Raw genomic sequence first — 25,142 nt, 5'->3', positions numbered from 1 at the left:
TGAAAGTGGTGGTGATTACGGAAGCTCAGGTTCTGCTCTCTGCTTCCCACTCCTAGCTCTGAAGCCTGCAGCCAGATCATCAATTGTTGAAGAGATGCCTGAAATAGGGGTGCTACTGCCCCTGCACAAAACTGCCTCTATGTGCTCAGAGACTACTGCATGAATAGGAATGGAGATGGAGGAAGAGGCAGCTACAGGAGAGGAAGAGGGAACAGGATGAGGCTGACTCTTTGCCATCTGGCCAGGGTTGGTTCTCCCAGGCAGTGGGTGGTGGGAGGTCATGTAACTCTTCATATATGTTGTGTTGAAGTTGTTTACATTCTTACTGGATTTTAAATGCTACCGGAGATCTTACAGATGTCATCACAAGTGGTTTCAGAGAAAGCTGCACATGTCCTGTGAACAAACCTAGCTGTTGGTGCTGCTGTAACTGGTAGTACCCAAGGGTGGTAGCACTACCCTTTTGTTTTTCTGCGACACCTTGCTCACTGCCTTGGCAAGATGCTGCCTTGTATTGCCTACCTCTTCCTCCCCCCTTCTCCCTGTAAACTGCTATGATCCTCGCCCCTTCATGTTAGATCTAGTTCTTCATCCTCTTCCTCCAACTCTTCCTCTTCATCATCATTCTTCTACTGAGTAGAATCTTTCACAGTAAGCACTGGAAGCTGGCACTTCCATTTTCACATCCTCCTGAGTACTCATTACCTGTGGAGGGCTGACCACACGCATATAAATTTGTGCAATGTGAAACTACAACTCCAAGTATAACCATAACAATTATAACCTAGGAGTTGTTCACAGAGAAGAATGTAACAACCTATCATCACTCTGGCCATGGTTGTGACTACAGGATCAGGTCATGTCAGAGGGACAGACTGCAATTACTTCCAGAGGTCTTATGTGGTGTTGTCTTTAAATAGTAATAATACCCTCTCAATGACCCCAAAAAGCAATTGTGCCTCGTCTGCGGCCCCCTATTAAATAATTGTGCTCCTCTATGACTGGCTTCCAAAAAGTAACCGTATACCCCATGTGGTCCTCAAGAAAGTAATTATGTCTCCTGTGTGCTGTTCTCTTATCCCCCTGAACCCCCCCCCCATCTCCTTAGTGGCCCATCTAGGGCATCTCCTTAGTGGCCACCATTTTCACAAAAGGGGGTTTTCCAAGCATTTGTTGTTGATGACCTACCTTCAGGATTGACTTTGGTCTGCGGCTCAAGACTCTGACTGATGAAATGTTCTGGTGCCTGCTGTTTCGGCAAAACACACAGGGTATAGAGCAGAAGCAGTCAGGTGCTGACAGGAAGCTGAAACAGCTGATTGGTTGGGATCACGAGCAGCAGAGCCCAGCCAATCAGCTATTGATGACCTATATTGAGAATAGGTTAGTAATTAAAAATGCCTGAAAAACTTCTTTAAGGCTACAGAAGAGATACATAAGTAATAGTGGATCTTCTCTGCCCACCATTAACCCCTTGAGTGGCACGCCCGGAAAAGTTCCGTGACGAGCTCCACTGCTCATAGCAACATAGCCCGGAAGATTTCCGGGCTATGTATCACTGTGGGAGCTGCAGAGCACAATGCCACAAGCTGTGGTAGTGTGCTCTGCCTGCACAGTCCCACAGAGAACAAAGCAAGGGCTTTGAAAAACCAGCAGAAGATATTGCCGACATGTCGGCAATGTCCTGCTTTGTTTACAGGTTGCCATAGAGACCATCGGCTTGTCAGAAGCAAGCCGATGGTCTCTGTGGCAGGGAGAGCTGGTTGTTAGCTGTCAGAGGACAGCTAGGTACTAGCTCTTACAGCAGAGATCAGAGAAAACCTCCGATCTCTGCTGTGTTAACCCTTTACATGCGGCAGTCTATGTGACTGCAGCATGTAAAGGGCTGTCACTGCAGCATGTAAAGGGCTGTCACCATCGGACCCCTGGAATGTGATCAGGGGTCCTGATGGGTCCCTGTGGAAGTCCCCTAAAGGGACAAAAAAAAATAAAAAAATTTAAAAAAATTAAAAAAAAAAAAAGTAAAAAAATTATTAAAAAAATAAAAAAAACACTTGTCTCCCTTTACTTTGTAAAAAATCAAAAATACAATCACACATGTGGTATCCATGTGCGTCGTAATGACCCAGAGAAGGAAGTTAATACATTATTTAACCCCTTAATGACATGGCCCCTTTTTTCTTTTTTCCCCATTTCTTTTTTTCCTCCCCCCTGTTTAAAAAATCACAACTTGTCCCGCAAAAAACAAGCCCTCATATGGCCATGTCAATGGAAAAATGAAAAAGTTATGGCTCTTGAGACGCAACTGCAAAACTAGTTGAAATTCAATGATTAGACCATTTTAAAAAACCTGCCCTGGTGGGCACGACAGGGTGGTAGGAAACCTGCCACTCAAGGGGTTAAAGGGGTTGTCTCACGCCGAAACGGTTTTTTTTATTATTCAATAGGCCCCCCGTTCGGCGCGAGACAAACCCAAGGGATGGGTTAAAAAAAAAAAAAAAAAGTTTATTACTTACCCGAATCCCCGCGCTGCGGCGACTTCTTTCTTCCTTTACCAAGATGGCCACCGGGATCTTCACCCACGATGCACCGCGGGTCTTCTCCCATGGTGCACCGTGGGCTCTGTGCGGTCCATTGCCGATTCCAGCCTCCTGATTGGCTGGAATCGGCACACGTGACGGGGTGGAGCTACGAGGACCAGCTCTCCAGCACGAGCGGCCCCATTCACCAGGGAGAAGACCGGACTGCGCAAGCGCTTCTAAAAACGCCAGAAGACAGCGAATTTAGACGGATCCATGGCGACGGGGACGCTAGCAACGGAGCAGGTAAGTGAATAACTTCTGTATGGCTCATAATGAATGCACGATGTATATTACAAAGTGCATTAATATGGCCATGCAGAAGTGCTGAACCCCACTTGATTTCACGAGACAACCCCTTTAAGTGACAGTGCATCCCCTCTGTGCACCACTGCCAGCCACGTAAGACTTTATGAAGCAAGAGACAAGTACCCATCAATAGCGCTGACACTCAGCAGGGCAGCGCCACATGCAAACTTCAGTTGAGTAGCTCCTCCTTTCTCCCATCCAGTGCTTCTGAGTGCTTAATTAATACTGATGTATTTCAAGTAAATGACATAATGCCCTGATGGAGAGTGTTTATTTGTGACATTTGTTTGGAGACAGAGCAGCAATATGTTCTGCAACTTGTATTTTGAGTTTGTGGCATCTGAATCCAACATATAATAGAATGTGCTGCATGTTATCTATAAGGTATAAATTGTTTTGCAGTTGAGTGATACAGAAAGTAGTATTTTTAATTAAATGAGCTAAAAGTTTAAGGTATTTCACAGACTAATGTAATGTTCAGGTGAAAAAAACAATCGTTGCATATCCTATCCTCTTCCGTATGATGGACAAACACAACTCGCATATGTTAGATTCTTTGGCAAACATCACATACGGCTGTCTTAATTCAGCCTAACACTGTACATTGTCACAGATTCAGTGTGGAGGCCAGACCAAGAACTCTGTACTGAACATTACTTGCACCCCTACATGTTATAATACTACCTAAAGGTTATTTTTACTGCATGCAGATAGTAAGTTCAGGAATCTGTAGAACAGATGATCATGCGTTGCATGGAGAAATGGAAAATATAAATTTCCCAGTTATTCTGGGCCATGAAGGAGCTGGAGTGGTTGAAAGTGTTGGCGAACAAGTGACCGAACTAAAACCAGGTATGACTAAGAATAAGCATTTCAGTCCTCATCTTCTGTTGTAGTACTTTTACTCTGATTTTTCTGCCAAGAATGAGCTCTGTTCAATGTTTTTACAAGTTGTTCAGTTCCTTTTACATGGATTAGCACTATGGCATGTGCCCAAACAATCATTAGTGCAATCATCCAGGTACATATTGTTCCATTGTTGTCAGCACATCCATGTTCACACAGTTTGTTGACTAACTGGCACCTTTGCACAGCAGATGATCGTGTCATGCATAGAGTCATAACAAGGTTGTTTATGTGCGTCCTTGGGTGGCAGGATATGAATGGGCCTTTGGCGTGCCAGGATAATGCCCCTTTTACATGGGTCGAAAATCTCACAATTCTCGTCATCACCAGCTTGTTCGCGCTCAGGCAGGGTGTTTAGACTATACGATTCTAGCTGATAACTGTGCAGTCCTTGTGGACTAGTCTTCAGGCCTCATGTCCACGGGGAAAATCAGGCCCACTACGGATTCTCCACAGAGAATCCGTAGCGGGCCCCTCCTGCCCCGCGGACATGAGGCAATAAAATAAGAATAAACTCAGCTGCTGTGGACCTTGCAGGTCTTCCCTTCTTCGTGGCCAGATCTTCTTTCTTTCGCCCCCGGCAGATGTGCTCGGCAAGAAGGCTGCGCGCCGCGCGCATGTGCTGGGCACATCCGCCGGGCCGCAGAAAGAATATCCTGCTGCGAAGGAAGGAAGATCTGCATCGCCCGGAGCAGTTGAGTTTAATTCAGGCGCGGGTCTCCTGCGGATCCGGATGGCTTCCATAGGCCTCAATAGAAGCCTGCGGGAGACCCGCACCTAAATGGAGCATGTCCATTTTCTTTCATGCGCCAGAAATTTTTTAATTCACTTTTAGTGACCATCCGCGGGTATTTATCTACCCGCGAGTGGTCAATGCATCCCTATGGGGTGCGGATCCGCGTGCGGGTGATCCGCTGCGGATTTTAAAGGGGTTGTCCCGCGCCGAAACGGGTTGTTTTTTTTTCAACCCCCCCCCCCCCCCCCCCCCCCGTTCGGCGCGAGACAACCCCGATGCAGGGACGTACAGAAAGCTTACCGGAGCGCTTACCTTAATCCCCGCGCTCCGGTGACTTCTCTACTTACCTGTGAAGATGGCCGCCGGAATCCTCTTCCTCCGTGGACCGCAGCTCTTCTGTGCGGTCCATTGCAGATTCCAGCCTCCTGATTGGCTGGAATCGGCACGTGACGGGGCGGAGCTACACGGAGCCTGCATTCTGCACAAGCGGCTCCATTGAAGAGAGCAGAAGACCAGGACTGCGCAAGCGCGGCTAATTTGGCCATCGGAGGGCGAAAATTAGTCGGCACCATGGAGACGAGGACGCCAGCAACGGAGCAGGTAAGTAAAAAACTTTTTATAACTTCTGTATGGCTCATAATTAATGCACAATGTATATTACAAAGTGCATTAATATGGCCATACAGAAGTGTATAGACCCACTTGCTGCCGCGGGACAACCCCTTTAATTGTTCTTTTCCCCGTGGACATGAGGCCTCAGTGTTTCACATTCACCCTTCGAGTGATTACGCCCAGCACTGTTCACACCATTTTGGACGAACAGAGCTACTTCAAACTGCTGGACCTCTGGTTCTATCGCAACTATAGACACACTTTTGCTCTCATTTAAAAGCCACAATTCTTGGCTTTAAAATTAGTTGAGCCCAAAAGCATGTTTAGGGCTGTGATATAAGTGGACCACCAGCTGTTTGAAAGGAGAGGGAGAATACTAAATTTACTACTGTTATTTCAGTCTGTGAGTAGAGCAGAGGGTGTCAGCGGGGGACGAACAGGCTGCATAAAACCATATGCAATTATGCTACCTGTCCCAGAGAAGGGGTAACATGGATGTTTGTTCATGTTATACTCTCCCCGTTATGAATCAGAGAAAATATTTGCTCTGCGATTGTCATATATAGAGGTCTTTTTCACAGAAAAAAGTTAAATGATTACCATTTATTCATATAGTCACTTTTCTATACTCTTTAACACTTCAGATGCTGGGGTCATTGCTAACTGCTTCATCTAAGTGGTTTTACATATACACAATTCTCAAGCACAGTAAATTCATTAAAAAATATAAAAATAGCTGTTTTCTAATCATCTTGCTTCCCAAAAGAAAAATAAAACCTAATAAAAAAGTTGTATATACCTCAAGATGGTACCAATAAAAGCTACAAGCTATCCCACAAAAAACAAGCCTCAAATAACTCTGTCGATAGAAAAATAAAAATGGTATTATCTTGGAATGTGGTAACACACAAAACCTTTAGTAAAGAAAAAAAAGTGTTTGTATTGTACAAGAGTGGTAAAACATAATGAAACAATTGTAATGACCAGTAGAATAAAGTTAACATAATCTTTAAAGCATATGATAACGCAGAAAAAAAATTGCTTTTTTCCCTTTGCCCCCCCCCCCAAAAGAAAATAAAAAAAATAGTAAACATTATTTGATATATTACATAAAAATAAAATTAGTTACTATAAAAATAGAACTCACCCCACAAAATACAAGGTCTCATATTGATTAAAAAAAAAAAAATGTTATGACTAGAGATTCTCGAGCGTACTCGCTAAGGCAAACTACTCAAGCGATTCGAGTGACGGCGGGGGAGAGCGGTGAGTTGTGGGAGTGAGCATGGGGGAGCGGGGAAAGAGAGTGAGAGATCTCCCCCCCCCCCCCCTTCCTCCCTCCCCACCGCTCCCAGCCACCCGCCGACACCCGAATCTTTTGAGACGAGCAGGCAGCTACTTGCGTAAGGCACTACTCGCTCAAGTAGTTTGCCTTAGCGAGTACGCTCGCTCATCTCTAGTTATGACCAATGGAACACAAAGGGGAAACGATTTACTGGTTCCTAAGGCTAAAATTAGTTATGTTACTAAGAGGTTTAAAATTGACTTAAGGCAACTGAGTTATGTGCCAAATACATTTACATGAGACATTCAAAATCTACAATAAAGGGATATTTCCGAGGAGATTTTCATGATTTTATTGTGATAGTTAGGGATTAAATTACAGAATTCACAGGTGTTTTTAGTGCTCAACATTGCGCATCTCAGCCACACAGTGTATGGGTCATGGGACAATTCCATTAGGTCTGCTCCGCTGTGTTCTGTGAAAATATTCTGCCAGTGTGAATGCACCCTTATACTGCTTCAGATTTATAGTAAGTGATCATAATTCTTTGTTTTCCCAAGGGGACAAAGTAATCCCACTATGTATCCCTCAGTGTGGAAAGTGCAGCTCTTGTCTTAGTCCGAACACCAACTGCTGTCTAAAAACACAGTGAGTATTTTTGGGGAATAGACTTTGGCCTTCAACTTTATTCTGCCCATCAGTGCCCAAATATTTGCCACTAATGCGGCCTGTCCTGCTGTTGGGGAGGTCATAATAAATAAAGAGTTTGTTTAGTTTTTAAATAAATGCAAAGCTTGTAAAATTGACCCTCTGATTTATCTGTGCTGCTCTACCTGTGGAGAGAATGGCTTAGGGTGCTGCGCTGAGCTCAGCTATACATGGTTTAATAGGCTTCGTTGGCATGTTATTGTCAAAAAGGAAAGTTTAGACTGTCTGCATTGAAGGAGAGCTGCCAAGGAGTATATGAGGGAAGGGAACACCTATTCATGGATTCGTCTTGCCTGAATTTTGGCTTCTTTTTATAATACAATACTGTAGCAAACATTACTTACCTCCAATACCCAAAGCTCCATGGCCCCTATCTGATGCTGCCTACTGCAAGGTAATCACAGATAGTGGGAGAATTAACATTAAATACCAAAAAATCAATGAGTGGAAATACTGGTCCCATGACACTAATCCTTCTACAGAATAAAGATCCTGCTCCAGTTCCTACTGGCATAGACATCTGGCTTATCTGCTGTAAAGCAGTAGATATGAAATTTGAAGCAACCAACTGATGAATGACCAGTTTAATGTCCATTTGTACTTTAAGAAGTTTAATTAAAAAGGATCATCAAAATCACATTCCTTTTACAATACCAGATAACTACATATCCAAAATATCCAACAGGATAGACCAAAGTTTTATAAATTATGTTTTATAAAGAGGTTGTTGTCTCTACAACTCTATAGGATGATATAATGCCGATTGATGGTTGCTCCGAGTGGCTCATTTTACATGCAGTGAGGAAATGTAGTGTGACATGCAGCCACCTAGACATATGGGCACCAATGCAATACATTGCGAGAGATGCTGTTCTCTACTGTCTTCTGTGGCTCATAGAAGAGGACTTAAGTGAGTGACTCCATATGATATACATATGCCCTAATTGTAACATGTAATGATGAAAAACACACATATTTTTAAGACATCATTGGGATGTTTCTTTTTTTCCCAGAAATAACATATGCAGCCTTATTAGTATTAATAACTTGTTGATTCGGTCCAGTTGCCTGTCGATTGTAAGGAAGAATTTTCGGTATCTAAAGTATCCTATTGGCACAGATCCCTTCACATGGAACAACTGGAGGGTTAGCTAGCAGAATCATATGCATTTTATTTCTCTTTTTTTTTCAGCATTAGTGAAGCCCAAAATGTAATGCCTGATAAAACAACAAGGTTCTCATGTAAGGGGAAGACTGTGTATCACTTCTTATGGACAAGTACTTTTTCAGAATATACTGTGGTGCCCATTAATGCTGTTGCAAAGATTGATGACCGAGCACCACTGGACAAAGCCTGTCTTTTTGGTTGTGGATTTCCCACTGGATATGGAGCAGCAGTCAATACGGCCAAGGTGAGACATTTGTTTCGTTTTTTAATATATTGTATGTATTAAATACCAAAACAGTCAATTTTTTTGGAAGCAAATGTCTTCCTATACAATCAATACAAGAGTAGCTCCATCTTTAAGGCCCCATTTATACGCAAAGATGACCGCTCAAAATTCGTTCAAAAGATAGCTTGAATGACAATGCGTTCAAATGAGGCTCCCTTTGCTGTATGCAGATAACAGCGGGTGGTCTGTTATCTGCTTACAGCTCCATTGTTCTCCCTTTGGACAGCAGCTGTTATCAGTGCTCCCGTGGAGTATCACAGCATGCGGTCCCTGCTATTAGCTGGCCGGCTGAACGATGGTTTTTATGCTGAACTAAAAATCATTGTTCGGCCGAAAAGCAAACAATGGTAGCATTTACACAGAACGATTATCGCTCAAAAGCCATCACTTGAACGAATTTTGAGCAATAATCATTGCGTGTAAATGGGGCTTTAGAGGTTACCATTAGGGATGAGCGAGCATACTCGTCCAAGCTTGATGCTCGTTCGAGTATTAGGGTGTTCGAGATGCTCGTTACTCGAGACGAGCACCACGCGGTGTTCGAGTTACTTTCACTTTCATCTCTGAGAAATTTGCGCGCTTTTCTGGCCAATAGAAAGACATGGAAGGCATTACAACTTCCTCCTGTGACGTTCCAGCCTTATACCACCTCTCTGCAGTGAGTGGCTGGCGAGATCAGATGACACCCGAGTATTTAAATCTGCCCCGCCCGCGGCTTGCCACAGATGCATGCTGACATAGATCAGGGACAGTGCTGCTGATGCTGTAGCTGCTATAGGAAGAGTGTTAGGTGTTATTTTAGTCTTCAAGAACCCCAACGGTCCTTCTTAGGGCCACATCTGACCGTGTGCAGTACTGTTGAGGCTGCTTTTAGCAGTGTTGACAATTTTTTTTTTGTATATCGGGCGTGCAGACCATAGCGTCCTCAGTCTGCAGTCATTTTACTCAGTATAGGGGCAGTACTGGTGAGGCAGGGAAAGAGGTATACTGGCTATATAGGCAGTGGGCTTATTCCCAAAAACTTCCAAAAAATACAATATTAGGCCTGCCTGTCACTGCCTTCAATTTACTGCGTCTCTGCTGGGTGTAGTAGTTGGTGAATTAATACCCAGCCTTGCGCATAATTGTTGCCTGCCTCTGCAGTGCATTACATACGCGAAGTCAGCCTCCAACAGGGAAATCGAAATACAGTGTATATCACAGGCAGTGGGCCAAAGACATGATGGTGGCGAGGCCATTTCCCACCAACGCGGTTACTGTTAAGGTGCATATAACCACGGACACGTGGAGAGGACACGTAGTGCCTCAAAAAAATCCCCCTCCTCCTCCAACAATGAAAACATTCTTGGCAAATACCTTTGCATTGGTCCGTCTGGTGGCAGTCCAAGAATTTCACCTTTACCGACACAACAAGAGAGCCCCCCCACCACCCCTCCGCCACGGCCCACTTCATCCTGGCCACATATCGAAAACCAACTAAATAAAACCGCGCTACTAGGTCCGCAGTCGCCACCACATTCCCACCAACGCGGTTACTGTTAAGGTACATATTACCAGTCTGACTGGGGCATGCACTGTGGGCCGAAGCACACCTGTATTGTATGTGACATTAGCTCTGCTGAGCAGGGCACTGCAATGGGATATATTTATGTACCGCCAGTGGGTTCCAGGGAGCCACCCATGCTGTCGGTCCACACGGACTTCACATTAGTGAGTTGTACCTGCCTGTGTCTATGTATTAAAAAACTCGGTCTGACTGGGGCATGCAGTGTGGGCCAAAGCCCACCTGTATTTAATCTGACGTTAGCTCTACTATCCGGGGCACTGCATTGGGACAAACTACAGGAGCAATACAGCGCTAATGAGACGTGCACAGCTACGCTAGCATAGGAGTCCGCTGTAGGCCCGCGATTGCTGAGGGTTTGTGCAGAGGCCTATGTCCTTGGTGCAGTGAAAGTCTGCTTCCTGCCTAGGATTGCTGAAGCTGTGGGCCGAGGCCTATGTCGTGGGCGCGGTGCAAGTCTGCCATGTTTGGCCGCTCAGATCAATTTTTGGTTCATGTCTTGGGCTCCCTAGGACCCCCCTATGCTGTTGGTGCAAACTTAGTTCCCATCGCGGTGTTTGACCTGTCTGGCACAAAGGCACTGACTGACTTGGGTAGAGGGCAGAGTGCTGACGGCTTTCCCCTTGCAGTGTGGATTGACCTATGCGACACCTTGACAGAATGAATACTGTGTGGCACATGGATTCCCCATTGCTATGCCCACGTTTGCAGCTCCTGATGGAGGTGGCACAGGATTGGAGTTCTCATTGCTTCTGTACAGCATTGTGGGCTATCGCCCCGCCCCTTTTAAAGAGGGTCGCTGCCTGGCCCTGCCAACCCTCTGCAGTTTGGGCCTGCGGTTCCTCCTCATGGCAGACACACTTATAAATATACATGAGGGTGGTGTGGCTGTGAGGCCAGCGTGCGGCATGAGGGCAGCTAAAGGCTGCGCAGGGACACTTTGGTGTGCGCTGTGGACACTGGGTTGTGCGGGGGGGGGGGGGGATGGGCAGCATGTAGCCCAAGAGAAGAGGCAGGGGTGTGTCCCGCAGGCAGTGCATGTGCTTTGTTGGAGGTAGTGTGGTGCTTAGCTAAGGTGTGCCTTGCTAATGAAGGTTTGTCTGAACTAAAAATTGGGGGGGGGGGGGCACTCTTGCCGCTATTGTGGCTTAATAGTGGGATCTGGGAACCTGAGATGCAGCCCAGCATGTTGCCCCTCGCCTGCCCTATCCGTTTCTGTGTCGTTTCCAGCACTTTCTTGGGTTTTGCTAATTTTCACAAATGAAAATCTTAGTGAGCATCGGCGATATACAAAAATGCTCGAGTCACCCATTGACTTCAATGGGGTTCGTTACTCGAAACGAACTCTCGAGCATCGCGGAAAGTTCGACTCGAGTAACGAGCACCCGAGCATTTTGGTGCTCGCTCATCTCTAGTTACCATTTGTAGTGGTAAAATAAATGCTAAAACTAAGTTGTAATAAGTCACTGGATGTGATTGAATTGCACTCTTCGAAACCTCAGAGATTCTTATTTTTCAACAGAAATCCTTGAATACAATAATGAAACCCATTCTTTTTGAAATATTATATTTAAGTTCTGTAAAACAGTGAATGAAGGAAATTTTTTAAGTAAAATGCAATATTATGATGGGGGAGGAATAGATAAGTATAGCATTTTTCTTTTTTAGTGACCCACTTGTGTTTTTCTTGCAAGTTTTTTTTTAACGCAGTGTCAGTGGGACTTTCTAATGTTAAAAACGCATCGCACAAAAATTGCAAAGCACAAACTTGCGATGTATTTTAACATTAGAAAGTCCCATTGACATCTGTGTTAATAAAACTCAAGTGGGTAGGAGCCCTAAGAGGTTACTTTTTGCAATGCTAAAAAAGTTGCTAAAACTAAATTAGTCCATCACTGGACCTCATTTAATTGCATTCTTTGAAGCCTCAGATTCCTATTTTCAACAGAAAAGCCTGAAAACCTAGAATATAATAATGAAACCCATTCTTTTGATATGTTACATTTAAGTTCTGTTAAACAATGAATGGAGCAAATTTTTCCAAGTAATATGCAATATTTCTGTCCTGCTTTGAATTCTGTCATAAAGTTTTTATTTGTTTTAGACCTACGTTATGCCTATCTCAAAAAATTTCAAAAGCCTCTAGAAAAGGAGACTATGCCAAATTTGACTTTTTTTCTTCTTCATCACAAAGTAATCATATAAATATATACCAGCAATAAGATGGCATAAGGACAAGGTAGCATATAATGTTGAAATCTAATAAACATTGTCTTGTTTCTATGTAGGTAGAGCCTGGTACTACTTGTGCCGTATTTGGTTTAGGAGCCATTGGACTGTCAACCATCATAGGCTGCAAATTATCTGGAGCTTCAAGAATAATAGCCATAGATATAAACAGTAACAAGTTTGAAAAGGCAATGGTTTTTGGTGCTACTGAGTGCATCAACCCTAAAGACTACAACAAGCCGATAGAGAAGGTGATAATGGAAATGACAGGGGATGGAGTACATTATTCCTTTGAGTGCATCGGAAATACAGAAGTCATGGTATGTAGACTAAAATGTAGATGTATTTAGATGTTAATTAATTCATGTGGTATTACAAATATGCTAGTCTTAAAGATGTATAAAATCTAGCTGGTTTATCAATATAATTTTATTTTGAGCCATTTATTACCTTTTTTTAAATAGGATTCTGACCGCAGCGGATTCCAGCTATGAGCCTAGCTGTGGCCCTGTGCATGGCCACGTAATGTATTGAAAATAACTGTGTACTCACAGAGGTGGTCATGCACAGTACACCGTTTGTTTGTCTAAATTTTCTGCCCCATCACTTAGAGATGATACCTGCAGCCCATACACAATGTAATTGTATATCCGTGACCATAGAGCACAATAAGCTCTAGTTTGTGGATATCCATGGTAAAATATACCAAGCTGCGTTATGTTTTCTGTGAGTGGATTGTGTAATCCAGTGCATTTAATTGATCCACATATTACCGCAGAATCTGCAATTCCTATCCGGTCGTGCGAGACCAGCCTAAGGCAGATTGCTACCTTTATATGCCATTGGATAATAGTGTTCACGTGACCGGGGACCGCTCAATGAGGCCACCGGTCACTGCTCCAGGCTCTCACCTGCCTTTATTAGCAAGAAGCAAGGAGAGTTTAAATTTCTTGGGCCCACCCAGGCTTCTGCGATTGCGTTCACTATTTTGCCCACGGGCACATGCACAGAAGCCGAGGAAAGGTTCGTGGCTAAAAATCCCATTGGGGAACAAAACAGGGATCTATAGGTAAACAGTTTCACCTCCCCCCATGGATCTGATCCATGAGGAAAGGGAAAACTTCAATTTCTTTTTACTCATACATGATTGCCATTATCCATTGGATAACAGCGATCATGTGACCAGGGACCACATACCGTGGCCCCCGGTGAAATCTCTGTGATACTTTTGGAAGCCCAAAGTATCATAGAAGCAGGAGGATTTTTAGTTTCTGGGGCAATCCTCGGCTTCTGCACATGGGTCTACCATTTTGCCAACGGGCGCATGCATAGTGGCAGGGCAAATGCCATGAATTAACATCCCATTGGGGAAAAATCCGGGGTCCTTGGGCAAGTAATTTAATTTCCTCTCATGGATACAATCCATAAGGGGAGATGAAACTTTAACTTTTTTTTAAACTTTACATGATTGCTGTTATCCATTGGATAAGAGCAACCACGTGATCGGGGACTGTATACAGCGGCCCCAGATGCCATATCCTTGCTCTCAGCTACCTGCTAGTTGGGAGCACGGATATTTTAGATTTCCTGAGCTCTCCGGCCTTCCAGCTGGCGCACATAGTTCTTGCAGGACCAGATCGACAGACATGACTAGTTTCATGTTTCCACATGGATCCGATCCATGAGGAGAGATGAAACTTTACCTTTTTTTAAACTTTTACGTAATCACTGTTGTCAGTTGGATAATGGCGATCGCTGATTGGGGTCGCACATTGCGATCCCGGATACAGCTCCAGGATCTCAGCTACCTTCAGTAGCCGACAGCAGGGAGCTGTCTCATGCACAGAACCCAGGGGTTTAATTTACAGGGCCAGCATGTTTTCATGGTCCTGTAGAGTAAAGCCCAAACACTGAGGACATGAAAACACATATGGATGGTCACTAAGGTGGAAAATCCCCAGACTCCACAGGTGACCTACTTTCAGCCCATAAACTTAACTTATAGGGCTAAAAGTAGGTAACAGAGTCTCTGTAAATTTCTGGGCGCAAAACATTTGGTCCATTAGTCAACTATTAACATTTGCATGTTTGTAGTCCTTGTGAGGATCATATTGAGACCTTCCAGCAATACATTGGAATTCCTTGTCACTAGAGATGAGCGAGCGTACTCGTCTAAACTTGATGCTTGTTCGAGTATTAGGGTGTTCGAGATGCTCGTTACTCGAGACGAGCACCACGCGGTGCTCGACTCCATTACATTTCCTTCCCTGAGAAATCTGCGCACTTTTCTGGCCAATAGAAGCACAGGGAAGGCATTACAACTTCCTCCTGTGTCGTTCCAGCCCTATCCCACCCCCCTGCAGTGAGTGGCTGGGGAGATCAGATGACACCAGAGTATTTAAATCTGCCCCGCCCGCGGCTCGCCACAGATGCACACTGAGAGAGATCAGGGAAAGTGCTGTCTTGCTGTAGCTGCTATAGGGAGAGTGTTAGGTGTTATATTCGTCTTCAAGAACCCCAACGGTCCTTCTTAGGGCCACATCTGACCGTGTGCAGTACTGTTGAGGCTGCTTTTAGCAGTGTTGCACAATTTTTTTTTTTCTGTATATCGGGTGTGCAGACCATAACGTCCTCAGTCTGCAGTCATTTTACAGAGTATAGGGGCAGTACTGGTGAGGCAGGGACAGTGGTACAGGGAAAAAGGTATACTGGCTATATAGGCAGTGGGCTTTTTCAAAAAAATTGGGGAAAAATACTATATTTGGGCTGCCTGTGACCGTCTTCAGTTTACTGCGTGTCTGCTGGGGGTAGTAGTCGCTAATTAATACCCAGCTAAGCGTTACAGCAGGCTTGCGCAAAATTGTTTCCTGGCTCTGCTGTGCCCATTACATGACCGCCGTCATCCCGCCAGAGGGAAACAGTATACATAATATACGGTCTGGTCTGTCTGGTTTTTCACCTCACCATTTAAAAAAATAGAAGCAAAATACTTAAGGCCTACCACTGGCCTTTGGCCATTTGACTGGTTCTGCGCTGTGAATTCCAGTAGCTCAGTCATACGCACCTAGGTCTCACTACAGGCTTGCACATAATTGTTTCCTGGCTCTGCTGTGCCCGTTACATGACCGCCGTCATCCCGCCAGAGGGAAACAGTATACATAATATACGCTGCATACAGTGTCTGTCTGGCAGGGGAACACTCTCCAAGGCCTTTGACAGCTTTATGGCTCCCCAGCAAGACTGTGTCACCGTTCCCCAGTCAAGGCTGAGTCGGCGGGAGCACTGTAAAAGGATGGTGAGGGAGTACGTAGCCGATCGCACGACCGTCCTCCGTGACGCCTCTGCTCCCTACAACTACTGGGTGTCGAAGCTGGACACGTGGCCTGAACTCGCGCTGTATGCCCTGGAGGTGCTTGCTTGTCCTGCGGCTAGCGTCTTGTTAGAGAGGGTGTTTAGTGCGGCTGGGGGAATCATCACGGATAAGCGTACCCGCCTGTCAACCGACAGTGCCGACAGGCTTACACTCATAAAGATGAACAAAGCCTGGATTTCCTCAGACTTCTCTTCTCCACCAGCGGACAGCAGCGGTACCTAAACAATACGTAGGCTGCACCCGCGGATGGAAGCATCGTTCTCTATCACCATAAAAAACGGGGACCTTTTAGCTTCATCAATCTGTGTATTATATTCATCCAACTCCTCCTACTCCTCCTCCTGAAACCTCACGTAATCACGCGAAACGGGCAATTTTTCTTAGGCCCACAAGGCTCAGTCATATTACTTTGGTAAACAATGTTTATACGTTTCAATTCTCATTAAAGCGTTGAAACTTGCACCTGAACCAATTTTTATTTTAACTGGGCTGCCTCCAGGCCTAGTTACAAATTAAGCCACAGTAACCAAAGCGATTAATGGGTTTCACCTGCCCTCTTGGTTGGGCATGGGCAATTTTTCTGAGGTACATTAGTACTGTTGGTACACCAATTTTTTGGGGCCCTCGCCTACAGTGTAATCCTAGTCATTTTTAGGGTCTTCGCCTGCACTTATGGTACAGCAAAGTGTGTGGGCTTGGCCTACACTTTTGCTACATAAATGTAACTGGGGCCTTGTCTATACTGCAACTACTGAAATGTGCAAGAGACTGTTATCTCCCTAAACTGCTGCAGCTGCAACGGGAATGTTACTGGGGCCTGTCTTGACTGCTACTACTACTGAAATGGAACTAATACTGTGCTCCCCCTATACTGCTGCTTCGGAATTGTCACTGGGGCCTGTCTTGACTGCTACTACTTCTGAAATGGAACTAATACTGTGCTCCCCCTATAATGCTGCTAGTGATATGTTACTGGGGCCTGTCCCTAATGCTACCACTGAAATGTTACTAATTCTGGGCTCTGCCTATACCGCTGCTAATGCTATGTCACTGGGGTGTGGAAACAGAGGCTTTCCAAAGACATGATGGCGGCGAGGCCATTTCCCACCAATGCGGTTACTCGTAAGGTGCATATAACCACGGACACGTGGAGAGGACACGTAGTGCCTCAAAAACATCCCCCTCCTCCTCCAACAATGAAAACATTCTTGGCAAATACCTTTGCATCGGTCCATCTGGTGGCAGTCCAAGAATTTCACCTTTAACGACACAACAAGAGAGCCCCCCCACCATCCCCCCGCCACGGCCCACTTAATCCTGGCCACATTCCGAAAACCAACTAAATAAAACCACGCTACTAGGTCCGCAGTCGCCACCAAATTCCCACCAACGCGGTTACTGTTAAGGTACATATTACCAGTCTGACTGGGGCATGCACTGTGGGCCGAAGCACACCTGTATTGTATATGACGTTAGCTCTGCTGAGCAGGACACTGCAATGGGATACATTTATGTACCGCCGATGGGTTCCAGGGAGCCACCCATGCTGTGCGTCCACAGGGATTTCACATTACGGATTTGTACCTGCCAGTGTCTATGTTTTAAAAACCCCAGTCAGACTGGGGCATGCAGTGTGGGCCGAAGCCCACCTGCATTTAATCTGACGTTACCTCAGCTGTGCTGGGCAATGTAATGGGATTTATTTATGTAACGCCGGTGGCTTCCTGGGACCCACCCATGCTGTCGGTCCACATGGAGTTGTAACTGCATGTGTCTACTTATAAAGAACCCCAGTCTGACTGGGGCATGCAGTGTGGGCCGAATCCCACCTGTATTTAATCTGACGTTAGCTCTACTATCCGTGGCACTGCATTGGGACAAACTACAGGAGCAATACAGCGCTAATGAGATGTGCACAGCTACGCTAGCATTGGAGTCCGCTGTAGGCACGCGATTGCTGAGGGTTTGTGCAGAGGCCTATGTCCTGGGTGCAGTGAAAGTCCGCTTCCTGCCTAGGATTGCTGAAGCTTTGGGCCGAGGCCTATGTCGTGGGCGCGGTGCAAGTCTGCCATGTTTGGCCGCTCAGATCAATTTTTGGTTCATGTCTTGGGCTTCCTAGGACCCACCTATGCTGTTGGTGCAAACTTAGTTCCCATCGTGGTGTTTGACCTGTCTGGCACAAAGACACTGACTGACTTGGGTAGAGGGCAGAGCGCTGACGGCTTTCCCCTTGCAGTGTGGATTGAACTATGCGACACCTTGACAGAATGAATACTGTGTGGCACATGGATTCCCCATTGCTATGCCCACGTTTGCAGCTCCTGACGGAGGTGGCACAGCATTGGAGTTCTCATTGCTTCTGTACAGCATTGTGGGCTATCGCCCCGCCCCTTTTAAAGAGGGTCGCTGCCTGGACCTGCCAACCCTCTGCAGTGTGTGCCTCCAGTTCCTCCTCATGGCAGACACACTTATAAATAGACATGAGGGTGGTGTGGCTATGAGGCCAGCGTGTGGCATGAGGGCAGCTGAAGGCTGCGCAGGGACACTTTGGTGTGCGCTGTGGACACTGGGTCGTGCGGGGGGGTTGCACAGCATGTTACCCAGGAGAAGTGGCAGCGGAGTGTCATGCAGGCAGTGATTGTGCTTTGTTGGAGGTAGTGTGGTGCTTAGCTAAGGTATGCCTTGCTAATGAGGGTTTTTCAGAAGTAAAAATTGTTGGGGGGGGGGGCACTGTTGCCGCTATTGTGGCTTAATAGTGGGACCTGGGAACTTGAGATGCAGCCCAACATGTAGCCCCTCTCCTGCCCTATCTGTTTCTGTGTCATTCCCATCACTTTCTTGAATTTCCCAGATTTTCACAAATGAAAACATTAGCGAGCATTGGCGATATACAAAAATGCTCGAGTCACCCATTGACTTCAATGGGGTTCGTTACTTGAAACGAACCCTCGAGCATCGCTGAAAGTTCGACTTGAGCAACGAGCACCCGAGCATTTTGGTGCTCGCTCATCTCTACTTGTCACTCTTGATACACTGGTTCTCCCCCTCTTTTTTTGTAATTAGGTCCTCTTGCTGTTCCAAGGTCCTTGCAGCTCTAGATGTCCTGTCCTTTTCCGGCTCATTTTTAAGTCATTGGTCACATTGTTCACTTGTCTAAGAAGTGTACAAAAAGTGCCAAGGGGGTACATTGGGCTTATTAACAATAATTACCACCTATATTGCCCAAAGGCAAGAAACATCCTGGTTGAATACCCTCATTAAAATCTAACTTTTATTGAACTAAATTAAAATACCAAGAGGCATAGGTATTAAGTATGCAAACCTCTGCCTAGCAAACCTGAGTGCTAAGCTACCTATGATATGTATGATGGAATGCTGCTGCAATTGCTGTATACTGTTATATAGGCACTGATGTATAGTAGTATATTGGAAGAATGATAAAATATGCAGATATTCAAGTCCACTAGTGGGATAAAAATAAAAAGTTAAAGTATAAAAAAAATGGTAAAAATATAAAAACGTTAAAGCCCTACATTTCTTCCTTTAGGGCTCAGTCAGAAGAGCTTTTTTTTGAGCACGTATGTACGCAAAGAAAAAAGTGCTGCACTGATGAGCAGAATGGGCCTGACTGTAACTATGTTCCCATTGCTTTCAATGGGGTTGGAGCTGTAGCTGCCCCATTGAAAGCAATGGGATGCAGGCAACCCCCGCAGTGATTTTTGGGGAAGGGCTTGAAACATAAGCCCTTCCCTCAAAATAATCCCTAGCTGCTGTTAAAAATAAAAAATATATATACATCACCTCTCCACTGCTGTTGGGGCTCTGGCGAGTCTTCTCGCTGGCTGAGTGCTCAGTCAATCAGACCCAGCACTTTATTGAGAAAGAGGTTCAGAACAGTGCCAGCAGCCTTGAAGAAGATGCAACGGGGCCCCGACAGCGGTAGAGAGGTGATGTATATTCATTAAAATTTTTAACAGCAGCTAGAGATGACTTTCAGGAATGGCTTATATTTAAAGCTCTTCCGCGAAAATCACTGTGGGGGTTGCCTGCATCCCATTGCTTTCTATGGGGCGGCTGCAGCGCCGGCCCCATTTAAAGCAATGGGAGAACACTGCTTCCTCTGCCACAGCTGCGGCAGAGGATTCTTTCATCCCTGCGAGGAGTCCCCTCATCACTGAACACTGACAGTGCTGTCACACTGTTCAGTGATGAGGGGACTCCCCGCAGGGAATCTTTACGCGCAGCACTGACCTTCCTGGTGCACACATGTCATCTTTTGTAGGTGCGTGTATTTTGCGCCTGTAAAAAACAGACATCTGAACACTGCATAGAGAAACAATGGTTCTAATAGGCTAGCTCTTTTTGCGCAAATAGACGCACGTTAAAAAAGGTTTGTCTGACTTGGCCCTTACCATGTTAAAAAAAACATCTCACCTTATAAAAACAGAATAGAAATTGATCAAAACATTGCATGAATCAACAATTGGTACACTTAAAAAGTAAAACTCAGTGCTTATTCACACGGGCATATATTGGTTTTCATGCCCCGACTGATATACACTGCCCCTCTGATGCATTGGTTTACAATGCATCAGTGCACAGGGTCATATCTCCACAGCATAAAAGTGCCCAGTCGGCCACTGTTATGTCTGCAGCAGCAGCTGAATAGACTCCTATGGGAGCCAATGACAGCTGCAGGAGACGGGAGGTGGGAGGGAGTTTAGCAGTCACGCTGCTAAACTCTGTCCCCCTTCTCTTTTCCTCTCCGCCCCTTGCTGCTGTTTACAATGGATGGGGCGGGACGGGGCAGAGCTAAGCCCCACCCCTGTCCCACCCTCCCATTGCAAACAGCGACAAGGGGTGGAGAGGGGGCGGGAGCTCAGTAAACTAGCTCCTGCCCCATCCCGCCTCCTCCCCTTGCAGAGAGCCGGTGAGGGGGAGGAAAGGGGAAGACAGCTAAGCTGCCTCCCACCACCCGACAGTGTATATATTTTAAAAAGTGTGGAAAAAGTTGCAAGAAAAAAAGAAAACTATATAAATTTGGTATTGACATAATGGTAGTGACCTGCAGAATTAAATTTAACATATTATTTATACTGCATAGTGAATGCCATTGAAAATAAAATAAAAGACATCCCAGAATTGTAGATTTTGTTACTGTGGCCTCTAGAAAAAATGGAATAGAAAGCAAGCAAAATGTTGTATGTTCCCAAAAATTGGATAAATTAAGACTAGAGTTCAACCCGCAAAAAACAAGCCACCATAGCGCACTGTTGATGAAAAAATAAAAATGCTATGTTTCTTGGAATGCAGTAACACAAAAGCAAATGTTTTTTTTTCTGAAGTGTTTTTTGTGTGCAAAAATAGCAAAACATGAAAAAATGCTTGCAATGGGAGATGGAAAAATTAAAAAGTTATGGTCCTGGAATGCAACAATGAAAAAAAACAAAAAAAGTGGTTGCTCATTCAGGTGCAAACAGGTTTTGCGACTAGAGGGTTAAGCTGTTCTATTGAAATGAAAGTTATGCAGTGATTAGGTAAGAAAGGTGGAACCAGCTCACCTACACCGGACCCAATTTTGGTATTTTCTGGACTTGGGATGCAAGGAAGAAAAACTGCTTCATGCCTCGACAATTCAAACTTCAAATAAAAGTTGTTCTTCCAGCACTCTAAATATTTATGTAGACAACTTGATTTTTATTTAAAATCCATTAAAAACCATCTTGCAGGAGGGGAAAATACTCTTCTACATGTTTCAAGCCGCTCTCATCATAATGTGGTTGCCATTTTGTTTCTCCACAATTAAAGACAACAATCGTTCCTATAAACATGAAAAATAATTGATTTTCCCTTTAGAGGTCATTAACTACTGTATTATAAATTTCCAAATATTAAGATATAATCTGATTGCATAAATGAATAAAAAACTGTACATCAAATCTATTCTATAATCTTCTAAGCCTTTGGGGTGATTGCTATCAAAAAGCAAAATCTAAAAAGCTATTCTATAGCAGAGTTTGACTTCCGGGTTGCCACCCCTATGCGATTTATGAACACTTCCCAAACCTTGTATCTGGAAGAAGTCTAAATTGCCCGAATGAACCATAGTAAAATGCTGCTTTGCCGCAGACAATTGCAATTAGCCAAGTAGAATCTACATATTGCAATCAGCATGAAGAGTAGATAATACATACTACATACATAGTTGAACAATTAATGAAAGACTATGCGTTTTTCCCTGTAGTACAAGAGCATCTTTGGAGCTCACCTACATCTGCAGCAACCACACAGCGAGATGCCAAATTTATACAAACCCTCCGCAGTCAACCAAGTATTTTGTTATGATATGAGTAATATGATAATACATTATTTAATAGCATCTAGAGGGAAATTACCGTATGTACTCGAGTATAAGCCGAGTTTTTCTGCACTTTTTTTTTGCTGAAAATGCCCTCTCAGCTTATACTCGAGACAGGGAAGGGTTAAAAAAAAAAAAAAAACCTCCATACTCACCTCCCAGCCGGCATCTGTGTCCCCTGCTATGGTGCGGCAAGCTGCTAGAATCCTCCCCACTGTCCTCTCCGCTCAGCTCTGTCTTTCTCCGCCATCAGCGCTGTGATAGGCTGCGAATGATTGAGCTCCGGCTGTCATTGGCCGGCGCTCGAACCAATCACAGCGCTGACGGCGGGGGATTTGAAAGCCGAGCAGGGAGAATTCTAAAGCAGTGGCAAGCTCGGCTTATACTCGAGTCAATAAGTTTTACCAGTCTTTTGTGGTAAAACTTATTGACTCGGCTTATACTTGGGTCGGCTAATACTCGAGTATGTACGGTAATTATTCTTGGTGTTTAGGGGTGGTTCCTGCTTTTATTAGTGGAGCAACAATTTGGGAGCCACATTATGACTAAGAGCTCAATAAGATTGGCTTGAAGTGCGTAAAATTATTCTGTTTTTAACTTAGACAGTGAAAACTAGAAAAGCTTGAACAGTGGACAGCAACTACCAATGGTTTTTAACAGGGAGAAATGCAAATTCCTACATTTGGGCAAGAAAAATTAAAAATACACATACAGAATGGGAAGAATTTGGCTAAACAGCTCATAGACTGAACATGAGTCAACAATGTGATGCAGCAGCCAAAAAGGCAAACACAATTCTGAGATGTATTAAGAGAAGCATAGCGGCTAGATCACATGAGGTAATTATCCCGCTCTACTCTTTTTTAGTCAGACCTCATCTGGAATACAGATAATGGGAACTTGACAAGCAGGAAGAGTTCTTCTATCTTGGTTAGATCAAATGTGCCATAAAAACATACAGGTTTTACAGAGAATGCATTTCGGGTTCACAAGCGAACCTGTGTTAAACCACCTCAGTGTTTAAACTATGTGTAACCTGCGTAATAAGATATCCACAATCACTAATTGAAAAAAACAACCTGTGTGTTAACCCTTGGAGCGCTGAATAGAACATTGAAATGGAATGTGCTCTGCTCTCATAAACAGGCACCAACCAGTGTATATGTATAGATATATATTAGCTAATTCATTATTGTTAGTTAATACAGATAATAAACATGATGGCATTCTCTACATGAAACTTTTTTCCAGTAAATCTAACAACAAAGTAAAGAAATATGCTGTGGGACAATACAAACTACATTTTGTTGATGCAACATAGACTAGACATCATGCGTATTAGAGATCTATTAGAAATGAAGAAAAGAGTAGCTGTAAATATATCATTGTAAGAGAAAAACTTCAGAGGAATGATGCCAATCTGCACATAAACTATAGCTACATATCAAGAATATGTGTGTAAAGAATGTATGTATTTCATCCTATTGACATCATATCCAGTAAAGCGCATATATGATGTGATAAACGAAATGTATTAAACTACATTAATGGTGAAATAAATTCACAATGTGCATAATTGTATTAATACCAATAAAATCTATCAAAAAATACAGTTATGCAAAATCAATATCTAATAGGGCAACACACAGGTTGTTTTTTAATTGGTGATGGTGGATATCTATTTAAGCAGGTTACAAATGATTTTAACACTGAGGTGAACAAGGGTTCGCTTGTGAACCCAAAAACGGGTTCTCTGTAAACCTATTTCTTTTTATGGCACATTTGATCTAATAAAGATAGAAGCACTCTTCCTGTTTGTCAAGTTCCCATTATCTGGATTGTGGAGTAATGCCGCTATGACTGGGAGGAGAAGCTTGAAGGAAGAAAGATAAGGTGCTTGATGGTGCGGTCTGACAGCTAATGGTTGAGCTCTAATCTGTTCTTTTTAAGAATCATGTGTTACATAGTAACATAGTAGGTTAGACTGAATGAAGACAATGTCCATCTAGTTCAGCCTATTTCAACCCCATACTTGATCCAGAGGAAGGCAAAAACTCCAAGAGTCAGAAGCCAATTATCCAATTTGGGGGAAAATTCCTTCTTGACTCCATAATGGCAATCAGAATAATCCCTGGATCAACTTTTGAAAGCTCCTACCTGACTGTAAGATCCGGACCTACAAACGCACTGGTCACCTAATGTCTTTATCCTGTAATATCCTTCCGCTTGAGAAAGACCTCTAGTTCCCGCTTAAACTCCTCAATGGATTTTTCCATCACCACATCCTCAGGCAGAGAGTTCCATAGTCACACTGCTCTTGCAGTAAATAACCCCCTTATGCGTTTGTGATGAAACTTGCTTTCTTCTAAACCTAGTGCATGCCCTCTTGTTACCGTCGCAGTCCTGGGAATAAACAGATCATAGGAGAGATTCTTGTATAGTCCCCTCATGTATTTATACAAAGTTATTTGATCGCCCCTTGGCTGTCTTTTTCCCAGGGTGAATAAGCCTCTCTGGGTATTCCAGTCCCCTCATTCCATTTATTAATTTAGTTGCCCTTCTTTGAACCCCCTCAAGCACTGCAACATCCTTCCTGTGCACTGGTGTCCAGAACTGGACACAGTATTCCATGTGGGGCTTGACAAGCATAATGTTCTCATCCTTCACCCCTATACCTCTTTTAATGCACCCCAAGACTTTATTAGCTTTTGCATCAGCTGACTGGCATTGGTTGCTCCAGTTAAATCTACAATCCCCTAGTACCCCCAGGTCTTTTTTCATATTACTTTTCCCCAGCTGTACCCCATTTAGTGTATATTGGTGACATCTGTTTTTCCTGCCCATGTGCATAACCTTACATTTATCCACATTGAACTTCATTTGCCATTTTTCTGCCCAAGTTTCCAGTTTATCTAGGTCCTTTTGTAGCCGCACATTGTCCTCCGTTGTATTGTCTTATATAACATTGATATTTTACTGTGCAGCCCCTCTATCAGGTCTTTGATAAATATATTGAACAGAATGGGGCC

The 25,142-nt window shown here is 44.3% G+C and overlaps 1 protein-coding gene across 1 annotated transcript in view; it reads left to right on the top strand.

The window, feature by feature from the left end:
* Positions 1–25,142, top strand: part of LOC136572955 (alcohol dehydrogenase 1-like) — a 135,162-nt gene that overhangs the window by 59,918 nt on the left and 50,102 nt on the right. The window contains exons 3-6 of the mRNA XM_066574003.1: positions 3,599–3,740; positions 6,988–7,075; positions 8,328–8,547; positions 12,442–12,702. Coding sequence (XP_066430100.1) covers positions 3,599–3,740; positions 6,988–7,075; positions 8,328–8,547; positions 12,442–12,702 — 711 coding nt within the window. The remainder of the gene's footprint in view (positions 1–3,598; positions 3,741–6,987; positions 7,076–8,327; positions 8,548–12,441; positions 12,703–25,142) is intronic.

The sequence above is a fragment of the Eleutherodactylus coqui genome, chromosome 7, assembly GCF_035609145.1.
Source record: "Eleutherodactylus coqui strain aEleCoq1 chromosome 7, aEleCoq1.hap1, whole genome shotgun sequence".
Classification (NCBI taxonomy): Eukaryota; Metazoa; Chordata; class Amphibia; order Anura; family Eleutherodactylidae; genus Eleutherodactylus; species Eleutherodactylus coqui.
This window is presented reverse-complemented; position numbering and strand designations above follow the sequence as displayed.